This window comes from Haliotis cracherodii, unplaced genomic scaffold (genome assembly GCF_022045235.1).
Source record: "Haliotis cracherodii isolate W230 unplaced genomic scaffold, xgHalCrac1.p SCAF_23, whole genome shotgun sequence".
NCBI lineage: Eukaryota > Metazoa > Mollusca > Gastropoda > Lepetellida > Haliotidae > Haliotis > Haliotis cracherodii.
In genome coordinates this window covers 10,256,192-10,268,996 of record NW_027266279.1, presented here as the reverse complement: position 1 = coordinate 10,268,996, position 12,805 = coordinate 10,256,192, and the positions used below count along the sequence as shown (strand labels likewise).

General features: G+C 41.7%; 2 protein-coding genes across 2 annotated transcripts; both read right to left on the bottom strand.

Moving 5' to 3' along the window:
• Nucleotides 1–586: 586 nt before the first annotated feature.
• Nucleotides 587–1,474, bottom strand: LOC139472003 (leucine-rich repeat and calponin homology domain-containing protein 1-like). The gene is made up of 2 exons (XM_071254511.1): nt 1,444–1,474; nt 587–891 (listed from the first exon to the last, which is right to left on the bottom strand). Exons 1-2 carry the CDS (start codon nt 1,472–1,474, stop codon nt 587–589), a joined length of 336 nt encoding a protein of 111 aa, XP_071110612.1.
• Nucleotides 1,475–7,838: 6,364 nt separating this feature from the next.
• Nucleotides 7,839–8,805, bottom strand: LOC139472004 (deformed epidermal autoregulatory factor 1-like). The gene is made up of 2 exons (XM_071254513.1): nt 8,775–8,805; nt 7,839–8,137 (listed from the first exon to the last, which is right to left on the bottom strand). The coding sequence occupies exons 1-2, from the start codon at nt 8,803–8,805 to the stop codon at nt 7,839–7,841; spliced, it is 330 nt and encodes a 109-aa protein (XP_071110614.1).
• Between the last annotated feature and the right edge of the window lie 4,000 nt (nt 8,806–12,805).

Genomic DNA, 12,805 nt, shown 5'->3' with positions numbered 1-12,805 from the left:
TAACTGAAAAAGAGTGAAAATACAGTATCAGGGACAATGCATGTGAAGATCCGGGGTAGGATAGGTCTTCAGCAACCCATGCTTGCCGTAAAAGGCGACTCTGCTTGTCATAAGAGGCGACAAACGGGATCGGGTGGTCAGGCTCGCTGACTTGGTTGATGCATGTCATCGATCCCAAATGCGCAAAAACGGACACGGCGTGGTCCAGACTCGATTATTTACAGACCGCCGTCATATAGCTGGAATATTGCTGAGTGCGGCGTTAAACAACAAACAAACAAACAAAGCATGAATCTGGGACTTAACAGGAATCGTTTCAGTCCCCAGTACAGAAAAAAATCATTTATCCATACACAGATGATGTTGAGAGTTGGATGTTTACTAAAGATCTAGAGATAAACGCCTGGTTAACTTCCCTAATAAACAAGAAATCTGCCCCGGTGAAACTTGTTTACTGCTAAAAGTTGAGATAAAATCCCCATGTTATGTTACACAATTTACGCACATTGATTGTAATACTTTCCTTTGAACTGTTTAATTCCGGAGGACTTCAGGCTACAACATAACATTATCTTTACCTCATCGCCTATTTTCCAGCGTTGATGAGAGCCTGCAGAAGGGCTGCGTCGGAGGCACCACTGCTGCCGCTGCTGCTGCTGCCGCCGCCGCTAGAGATGGGGACGGGGATGGGGATGGGGTAGTCCTCGGAGGAGGAAGAGGAGGATCCGGAGCTGCCTCCACAACAGCCGCAGCCGGAGGAGCCTGAGGAGCCTGAGGAGCCCGATGAGTGGTAGTGGTGCACGTGCTTAACTGAAGAGGAGTGATGATGGTGGTGGTGGTGATGACGATGCCGACGGTGACGATGGGCAAGGCTCACAGCCAGAAGCATAGCTGGAATGACATACATGTAACTTTCATTTCTTTTTCGAAAATAAGGAAACCTGACAGATGATTTTTGAAATGACAACAGGCCTTTTTATCAAACACTGAAACAACTTGCTTTCTTATTCCATAGATTAGCTAGTTCTGATTTTTGGATTAAATTTTAGATGTTTTCCCTTTTGAGCTGACAGAGAGTTTATCATGGCGCCGTGTCTGTTTTTGCTTCGCCCAATATAACACTTTTCATAGGAAGAAAATAACAACTGGCAATATTTGATAATTTTTTTAAAAATATTTTTCGATGCCATGTTAAAAACTGCTCATACTGTTGGTGGTTTCGGAGGTAATGATGCGTTGTTTAGTAACATTTGGCAACACATTTTCTTGGCAATAGCTACTAGTAATTATTATGAAATAGTAAGAATACAGTAATTCCTCCAACATCTGGCATTCTCAAGTAACAAATGACAAAACACGTTGCTATGTTACTGTGAGTATATGCTTATGGTTATCCAAATGTTTTTCACATTTAGTATATTATAATTCATACACTTTACTTACCAACAAAAACGAAGATGAGTGAGAATTTCATCTTGAGTGTCTTCTTTTCCTTTGTGAGAAGAGAAATGATGAGGAGGAGACAAGTTGTCGTGTTTTTATACCTGAAAACTCATCCCACGTGGAGCCTACAGAGAGTCGATACAGTCAACAGGATGTGGTTTGGGCGAGACCACTGGCAGCGGGACCTATGGAGATAATCTTACCTCCGATGAGATTCCTGGGTCTTAAGTTGTTGTGATTAAACCTTGTTTCTAAAATAAACCTTGCTGCATCATGTCACATTAAATTTTATACTTCATCACAAACTCTTATGATGACTTGGGTTAAATGATTTCATTGAACCCGCTTCTATGTCATCACGAGGGATTGTACATTGTCTATGAAAAACAGTAAGATGTGAGGGAAACGGTTTGTCAAATAGTTCGGGTTAAAATTAGGCATGGTGTCCAAACTGTGTTTTGATATTTCACAAAGCGTTTTATATATAGTAAAATACGTTTATAACGAACACACTTATAACGAACTGACGGATATAACGAATTTTATTTTTGGTCCCGGCTATTTGATGTATAGTGAGTGAGTGAGTATGGTTTTACGCCGCTTTTAGCAATAGTCCAGCAATATCACGGCGGGGGACACCAGAAATGGGTTTCACACATTGTACCCATGTCGGGAATCGAACCCGGGTCTTCGTCATGACGAGCGAACGCTTTAACCACTAGGCTACCCGACCGCCCCATTTGATGTATAGAGGTTGAATATATGCTTATAACGAACTACGGCTATAACGAACTAAAATTAGCGGTTCCTTTGTGTTCGTTATAACCGTAGTTTACTGTATTTCAAGGTTGACGGTGATGTATATTGATCGTTAACTTTAATGGACCGGGTGTTTTCGTGATTTGGTTGACAGCATGACGATGCTGATCATTGCTCAATTTACCTATCACTGTATTGTCTGTCCAGGCTCGACTGTTTACAGACCGCCGTCGGATTGCAGGCGTATTGCTTGGTGCGGCGATGGCAACAAGCTGACACTTACTTTGTTTTATCCAAAAAGTGTGTAGTTAGCGGGCGCTACCGATATAGCAGGACATGCTTTACCTGTTCGCGAACACCTGATTTAATCGCTGAGTTTCAGTGATCGATAACCTTCATTCGACAGACTGGGTATTCTCTTACGTTGACGTTTTGAATTTATTTAAAATTTATTTAACAATTGAAATTTAATGTTATTCACATTCCGTGTTATTTAACATGTCATTGAAGGAAAGCTATGAACAACCTGAGTGGAAATTGAAACTTTATCAAGGAGAAAAACTAAATTATGTAACTATTGGCATATATTTTGTATTTCGTTTGTGTCATTTTGGGGAAGGATTTGAATGCATACTGTTCAATCCCAGTACGAATTCCTGGTAAGAACTGGTCCACGGCAAGCTTTTCTTGTAAGAAGCAAATCACGGATCAATTGCTGGGCAGTCAGGCTTGGTGACTTGGATGATAGTGTGTCAGCGTGCCCCGACAGCGTGAATCCTTGCTCATAACATTAGTCACTGTATATTCTAGTCCAGTTGGTTGGTTTATTTGTTGTTTAACGCCGCACTCGGCAATATTCCAGTTATATGACGGCGGTCTGTAAATAATTGAGTCTGGACAAGACAATCCAGTAATTAATATCATGAGCATCGATCCAGGCAATTGAGATCGACGACATGCATCAACCAAGTCAGCAAGCCTGACCACCCGATCCCGTTAGTCGCCTCTTATGACAAGCATAGTCGCCTTTTACGGCAAGCATGGGTTGCTGAAGACCTATGCTACCCCGGATCTTCACGGGTCTTCTGGTCCAGACTGGCTGAGACTTACAGGACGCATATTACTGCGTCCTACAAATTGAGGTTGGAAACAAATAATAAACATTATGGTTCTTGGAATCTCTACATTTATCAAAATTGTAGCTTGCATGTTTCATGGAATCGGCATTTCTATTCAGGCAAGAAATTACTAAAAAAATCAGAGTGTCAATGATTAATTTTCTTCGGTCAAAAAATATTTCCCCAATAAATGCTTCTGAGCATGTGCTATGAAATCAATAACATTCCTGGAAATCAAGTGAAGCGTGCCAATGCTGTACTCTTGTACTTCTATTGTACTGTTGGGAGTCCTCTTGACTCGATGGGCGGTCGGGTAGCCTAGTGGTTAAAGCGTTCGCTCGTCACGCCGAAGACCCGGGTTCGATTCCGACATGGGTACAACCATACTCACTCACTCACTCACTCACTCTTGACTCGAAAAGAGACCGACCAAGGTAAATCCCTGGCTTCAGATAGAGGTGCGGAGAAGTGAGACTATTGTATAAGAACTGGTAAAGTAAAGTTGTGGATGAAGGATATATTATTCTATGCAGTAAATGTGGTCCGGACATAAAGCCCAATTAGTCACAGTCCGGTTTTGACAGATTCCAATGAAGCTAAGTTGCATTTTATATTATTCTTTCAAACAATGAGTAATTCATTCATAAGCTGTGCAGTATGGTGTATTGTCTTGATACATTAAGTAAGGCTGCGTTCACACAGTGCCGATTATCGCTCCCGTTTGAGATCAGACGGCGCCACGACACGAAAAGTGAAAAAGTCGGATTACTATCCTCAATGATCTGGAATTCCTATCATTGTCAGAACGCAGTCGTATGCGTTCGTAATGTGTTAAAAATAAGTTTCGACAGTTTCATAATTGTCTTTAACGTCCTTCTCAATAAATAGACTCATACATAGCTGACGTACATATCAGATTCTGTTGATCTGTCATAAACTTTATAATACTAGTACTTTAGGCACATCGTCACTCAGTGGGCTGTTGGGGCTGAAATCTTAAATCAGTTATAAATCTATGAAGTACCTGCATCTTATTTGTTTTTGTCTAATCATGTATCTACAATAATAATAGGAAAACAATACGCGTCTAACGTATTCTGAAACAGAAAATTATTCGGGAGCAAGGAAGAGGGTTTAGTATAGCTCTGTTTCAAACTAGTGTTGTACTAATTCCTCCTAAAAGTACGTCTAAATGCGACTATACAGAGCTTCTGAATGTTGAGGTGAAAGATCAAATCAAAATAATGTATACCACGTGGCTGTGAAGACACAATCATTAAATAATTAAGTAATAATTGAAGTAACAATTCAAATGATATAAAACAATAGATATTATATTACTTGTAATTTTTTAAATAGCTAACAACTGCAACAGCTAAAACTACAAAGGTCATAAACAGTTACTAAAGTTATTTTCTGAATTTAAAAAACAACAACAAAAACTTTTGACCTCGAGAATGTGTATAAATGGGGTGTAAGGATGAATCATGTTATATTTGCAATATGATAGCTCATGGGTCGAAGTCAATATAACGATGACTACTCAAAATATCAATAGTACGTAGATACCGATACATGCACATTGCACGAACAAACTATTAAACCAACGATAATGTTAGTAGATGTATGGATGGAAAATACTGATAATCAGCTCGCCATGAAGTACAGCGTTCATTCCTAACACATCTTAATTGACGAAACACGGCCCATTAAGTTTAACTCTCACACCACCGTAGACAATCTTGACATGGCGAATATGTCAGACCTTCACTTAAGGTAGCCAAGCGCTACTTAATCCTCAAACAATGTTTTCATTGTCATGCCAGCAGTTTTTGCGTTAATTTGTTTTTTTTTATGCCCAATGTTTTTTAAAATTTTGTTTGTTGTTTAACGCCGCACTCAGCAATATTCCAGCTATATGACGGCGTTCTATAAATAATCGAGTATGGACCAGACAGTCCAGTGATTGACATCATGAGCATCGATCCATGCAATTTTGATTCGATGACATACATCAACCAAGTCAGCGAGACTGACCACCTGATCCTGTTAGTCGCCTCTTACGACAAGCATAGTCGCCGTTTACAGCAAGCATTGGTTGCTGAAGACCTATTCTACCCCGGATCTTCACGGGTCTTTATGCCCAATGAAATCTGTTCCGGCAGATAATCGAAACTGATTATTCACTGTCGTTGACGTTTCATATAATTTCTAGAAATGTCATATTTGTTATAACACTTGTGCCGTGTACAGAAAATGGATTTATGATGAACTCATGTCACGTGTTCCTTGCGGACTTCCTGTAATGTTGACTTAAGCCAGGAAGTCTGCATTTTGGGTGGTAAATGTGAATAAAAGCGCAATCAAGATGTTACACTGATGGTCACAACACTTGTGTTGTGGTCATCAAATTCATTGTTGCATACCTAGGTCACGTGTTTTTAGAAACGTTCAGGGCTGTGGATCCAACACGATGAGTGAGTGAGTGAGTACGGTTTTACGCCGCTTTTAGCAATATTCCAGCAATATCATGAGTGATTTGGGTTTAACGCCGATTTTAACATTATTCCAGTTATATCACGGCGTGTCAGCTGAATGTGGGAGGAAAGCCCGAAGTGATGCAGGTCTCGGACGTTTACCACTTCGGTGAAACCCACGAGCACGGGTATGGTTCTGACAAACCTAGAAACATAATTGGGGCGAACCGGGATTCGAACCCACAATCATAGGTCTCTGGCGTGCCCAAGGGACGCAACTCTGCACAGCGAATTGCGGCGCCTTAGACGACTGGGCCACCCGTGCCCCCTCCAGCAATATCACGGCGGGGGACACCAGAAATGGGCTTCACACATTGTACCAATGTCGGAATTCGAACCCGGGTCTTCGGCGTGACGAGCAAACACTTTAACCACTAGGCTACCCGACCACCCCTTCAACAACACGATGGCTTCCTTAAACCCAGTTATACAAGGTATACAATGGCATATCTGGTGTGGGATCTTTCAGTGGACACCTATTGTGTGAATAATGCGTTGTATAAGCCCACAAGTATGACATTAGGTACGTTTCTTTGCAGGAAAATAATGAAATAAAGTGAGTGAATGAGTCAGTTTTGGTTTTACGCCGCTTTTAGCAATATTTCAGCAATATCACGGCGGGGGACACCAGAAATGGGCTTCACACATTGTACCCATGTCGAAATTCGAACCCGGGTCTTCGGCGTGACGAGCGAACGCTTTAACCACTAGGCTACCCGACAAAACCCTTTCCATATCCAATAGAAATATCTGCACAAAGCAGAGTCGATTGTACGATTCTGACTATATCATGAGCATGTGTTTATGAATCACTATCAAATAGTAATGATACAGATGATGGTGTTCGTAAAAAGGTGAGCGTATCCTGCCCCACCGGTGGCACCCGTCACAAACACATGCAAGGGCAAGTCGATTGTTCACCTGAAAGAACACGGGAACATATTGTACAAGTCAGAATAGGGAATTACATCGGACAGAAAAGAAAACCATTTTCTTAAGAAGATATTTTTTATTTCTCCGTCAAAGATGCAAAACGTGACTTCATCCGAAAATGGCAACTGAAAAAGAAAACTAAAATTGAAGCTAATGCATGAATCAGGATGTTTTTGATACGTTCCGTGAGCAGCGGAGCTATATTGGACTGGAACCAGACAACAGATAATGGCGATTATGCTTGTCGTAAAAGGCGACTAACGGGATCGGGTGGTCAGGCTCGCTGATTTGGTTGATGGATGTCATCGTATCCCACTTGTGTAGATCGATGCTCATTATATCAATCACTGGATTGTCTGGTCAGACTCGATTATTTACAGACCGTCGTCATATAGCTGGAATATTGCTGAGTGCGGCGTTAAACAACAAACAAACAAGCCAAAACCTTTGGATTGTCGGGGTTTTAACTGATAAGGAAACGTCTTCAAAATACGTCATTTAAGACATCGTTTGAAGTCAAGTGAGGTGAAATCGGATTTAACAACGCGCTCGTCATTATTGTTTAGCATGGATACCGTACACAGACACGTCCTACTGACTCCCAGCCGACCAGTCCCCTTAATACCAAGCGGCAGGCAGGATAAAAATAATTGCTGTTTTAACGAGAGTGAGTGAGTATGGTTTTACGCCGCTTTTAGCAATTTTCCAGCAATATCACGGCGGGGGACACCAGAAATGGGCTTCACACATTGTACCCATGTCGGGAATCGAACCCGGGTCTTCGGCGTGACGAGCGAACGCTTTAACCACTAGGCTACCCGACCGCCCCATACTATGGTATGACTGCGGCCAGGTAATCGAAACATGAACTCCACCGTCTCTCCTCGCACCATGGTCTCATCGTGTTGAAAATGATATACCAAAGTGGACTATAATCTTTCACACACTAATCAAATCAATTATAAAACAAATAAAAACATTTCTTTGAATCAGTGATGAAGATATGCCATACGAAGAACTGTATATATAGGTCTATTTACATCTTCATCTATTTTCCAGCGTTGATGAGAGCCTGCAGAAGGGCTGCGTCGGAGGCACCACTGCTGCCGCTGCTGCTGCCGCCGCCGCTAGAGATGGGGACGGGGATGGGGATGGGGTAGTCCTCGGAGGAGGAAGAGGAGGATCCGGAGCTGCCTCCACAACAGCCGCAGCCGGAGGAGCCTGAGGAGCCTGAGGAGCCCGATGAGTGGTAGTGGTGCACGTGCTTAACTGATGAGGAGTGATGGTGGTGGTGATGATGACGATGCCGACGGTGGTGATGGGCAAGGCCGACAGCCAGAAGCATAGCTGGAATTATAGATATGTTGGTTTAAATCCCTACATCGAAGTTGATGATATATATAATATGACTCTTGAAAATCACATTCGTGACACCGATTATACAGCTCATCTACGGACTTTTGTATTCTATCTATCTATCTATCTATCTATCTATCTATCTATCTATCTATCTATCTATCTCCACGGGTGGCCCAGTTGTCTGAGGCGCCGCGATTCGCTGTTCAGAGTTGCGTCCCTTGGGCACGCCAGAAACCTAGGATTGTGAGTTCGAATCCCGGTTCGCCCCGATTATGTTTCTAGGTTTGTCAGCACCATACCCGTGCTCGTGGGTTTCACTGAAGTGGTAAATGTCTGAGACTTGCATCACTTCGGGCTTTCCTCCCACATTAAGCTCATACGCCGTGATATAACTGGAATACTGTTAAAAGCGGCGTTAAATCCAACACACACAATCACGCTATCTATATCCAACATGCACACTGTTATTAAAACCTTTACGTAAAATATGCTCACAAACCAACACAAAGATAAGTGAGAATTTCATTTTGAGTTTGTTTTGATCCTTCGTAGAGGCAAATTGTTATGTACTGATACCAGACTAATTATTCCCAATATAGGTCTAGAAACAATTATATTTACTTACCAACAAAAACGAAGATGAGCGAGAATTTCATGGTGAATGCCTTGTAATCCTTTGTGAGCAGAGGAGAACTGGTGTTGTAAAGACAAGTTGTCGTGTATATATACCAGAAACCTCTTCCCATGTGTTTGCCTATAGACAACCGATAAAGTCAGCAGGGTGTGGTTTTGACGAGAGCACGAGCAACAGGACCTGTGGAGATAATCCTGTCTCCGTGGTTTCCGAGGTCTTAATTTGTTTCTAAAATAGACTTTGCTGCATCATCACTGGGATGTTGCATGGAGAAAAACTGCTTTCATGTGATGACAAGAGGCTTTATATTTTCATGAAAATTAGTGAAAGGGGTAAAAAAAGGTCAATGTATAAAAGCATAGTAATACCATACAGAATTTGATGATCACGTTTTACTTAAGGATAACGTATATATGGTATACATTTATTTCCCTTTTAATTTTTTTGATTTTGCAGTAAGATAACATTGATGTTACGGATAACGTGTTTTGTCGTTTATTTTCTCAATGGATCTGTTTCGTCGGAGAGCTGAAACTGGCCATTTTCTGTCGGTGAAGTTTTAGATTTGATTTGGAAGTCAATGAAGATGTTTAAAGACGTAATTTTCACGTCTAATACAATACCCCTCTCTATCTTAGTCAACATGACATTTGATATATACTCCTCACGAATTGTTCTAGATTGTCTTGGGGCGGTCGGGTAGCCTAGTGGTTTAAGCGTTCGCTTGTCACGCCGAAGACCCGGGTTCGATTCCCGACATGGATACAATGTGTGAAGCCCATTTCTGGTGTCCCCCGCCGTGATATTGCTGGAATATTGCTAAAAGCGGCGTAAAACCATATTTACTCACTAGCTCTTGATTGTCTTATCCGTGCAGCGTTCTGTGTGATGTTCTAAATGGAAGCCGTGTTTCTGATGTACAGCAAACGTTCATGCCACTTTGTGGTCCCGTAAACTCCGGTTATAAAGAGTGAGTGAGTGAGTTGAATTTAACACCGCTTTTAACAGTATTCCAGTTATATCACGGCGTGTCAGCTTCATATTGGAGGAACGCCCGAAGTGATGCAGGTCTCAAACGTTTAGCACTTCGGTAAGACCTGCTTTGAGGATTTACGGTATGGTTCTGACAAACCTAGAAACATAATCAGAGCGAACCCGGGTTCGAACCCATAATCATAGGTTTCTGCCTAAGGGACGCAACTCTGCACAGAGAATTGCGGCACCTTCGACAGCTGGGCCACCTGTGATGGTGCTGACAAACCAAGAAACACGATCGGGGCGAACCGGGATTCGAACCCACAATCATAGGTTTCTGGCATGCCCAGGGGACGCAACTCTGTCTAACCATATATATACAAAATTTCTACAACAAATGGTCGGGACTAAAAAAATGTTCGTTACATCGGTCAGTTCGTTATAAGCGTGTTCGTCATAAACGTAGTTTACTGTATTTCGTTACAAACATTTCAGATTGAGAATTGCCTTGATAAATATAGTCATCCTTAAAATCGTTGTTGTTTGTAAGTAAGTTGTGCCTTTAAAACACTTTTCTATCCACAGTTCCTTTGCGGTCAACCTAGTACCTCTGCCACAATCCAGCCTGCTGTGACGATTCCTCGCATCTCTTACAGTCATTCAACAGATTACAATATGTTTCTCATCTGAAAAGTCCACACATCTCCATGTAGATAAACATATGTAATAAAATGGTTAACTTTCATTGAGAAACTATCCTTAAACGTGAAAAACTATTTCTATTTGCGTATTTATCCTTTGTTTTACATTAGTTTGACGGCTGTCCGTTAGGCAGAGTTGCGTCCCTTGGGCACGCCAGAAACCTATGATTGTGGGTTCGAATCATAGTCCACGCTTGATGGGTGAGAAAAGCCTGAAGCAGATCTAAGACGTTTACCACCTTACTGAAACCCGTGAGCAAGGGTATGGTGCTGACAAACCAAGTACCATGATCTCGGATTGAAACACACGATCGTACAACTAGGTTCCTTGCACGCCAAAGGGAGGCAACTGTGCACTGCGAATTGCTGTGAGTCTTAGATGGCTTGACCCCCTTTTCCCCACATGTAACGAACTCAAAGGGACTACTAATTTTAGTTCGTTATAACCGTAATTCGTTATAAGCATATATACAGCATAACTACAGCATATAGTCGGGACTAAAAGTTACTTCGTTATATCCGTTAGTTCGTTATAAGCGTGTTCGTTATAACCGTAGTTTACTGTAATCCAATGGGCATCCACTCATTGTGTATAAATGGGCGTCCAACGTCCAGAATACCCAACACACACACCATTCACAACACTCTATGAAAATAGGAATTTCTTCAAGTTTCCAATGATCAACCTTGAAGTTCCCTTTATGTCGATCAATATTCCAGCATCTTCCCAAGGCAAGGGAGTTAACTTACTAAAAATGTCCAGTTTCCGTCCTTGCCGAACTAGTCTGGTATTATGGAGTTATATTTTGGCTGGACTAACGAGTCTAAGCATGGTCCAATCAAAATCGCGCATCGAAATCGAAATCCGGTTCGTAAACTGTTGTGCAGATTTCGGTCGATTGCAGGATTTGCAAAGCATGTGCACTGGACTTTTAAAGTCAGTTAACTCTCTTGCCTCGGGAAGATGTATTCCAGCAGCTCAAGTTTTTGGTGTCTCCATTTTACAACTTTTGAGGCCAGATCGGTCATGATCATATTCCAATCATACCATTAATGCGTCAAAAGTTGTTTCCTCAGGGTTATAGCGATCAAGCTTTCAAAATGTTTTTGTGGTTGAAATGTAGAGGACATTTCTAAAGTTAACACATCAGTGACATTTGTGGGACAGGATCCACTCATCTTTTCGCGAAAGACTGTTTTCATCACAAATTGGTAGTTTGTTTGAAAGGCATTTTGAAGTTAGAGTACTAAGTAAGGATAAGATATATGGAATTGTTATAAAGAAGTTGTTCATCCTTATATAAGGATATATATCCTTACCTGTTTGATAGTTATTCATAAACATAATGTAAATGATAAAGTCGGTACAATGGCCTCTGGGGGACATGGATGGCCCAGTCGTCTAGGGCGCCGGTTTCGCTGTGCAGAGTTGCGTCCCTTGGGCACGCCAGAAACCTATGATTGTGGGTTCGAATTCCGGTTCGCCCCGATTATGTTTCTAGGTTTGTCAGCACCCTACCCGTGCTCGTGGGTTTCATCGAAGTGGTAAACGTCTGAGACCTGCATCACTTCGGGCTTTCCTCCCACATTAAGCTGACACGCCGTGATATAATTGGAATACTGTTAAAAGCGGCGTTAAACCCAACTCACTCACTCACTCACTACAATGGCCTCTGCTTTCAGCAGATATTTCTCATGGTTTTGTCGCGTTTATTTAATTGCATTGCCATTGAAGATAATCCGATAATGTTTGTTCATACACTGTTAGTGTAAAACGTAGACAAGAAACTGACTATAAATGCTCAACTCGCGCAATATAGGCTTTCACAGTTATTACATAAAATTGTTTATTAGGTAATGATTTCTTTGAGGGGCGACATGGCATGTTTTGATGAAAATGTCATTCCAATGAAATTTAATTAAAGTGACAAAACCCTCTCCACATTCACAAGAAACGTGTCTACTTCTTTTTTAAAAGGACACGTGAAGATCCGGGGTAGAATAGGTCTTCAGCAACCCATGCTTGCCGTAAATGGCGACTATGCTTGTCGTAAGAGGCGACTAACGGGATCAGGCTCGCTGACTTGGTTGATGCATGTCATCGATCTGAATTGCGTGGATCGATGCTCATTATATTAATCACTGGATTGTCTGGTCCAGACTCGATTATTTACAGACCGCCGTCATATATACTTGTTTGATAGACATTACTTAGAAGTTAACGGATGACAAAGTAGACACAATTTATGGTTCTATACCGAAACGTCGCCTTTACTGTGATTAAAGAAGTCGTTTTCCATAACGTGTGTCTACTTTATCATACAATACTTTTGGAAACTGCGGTAA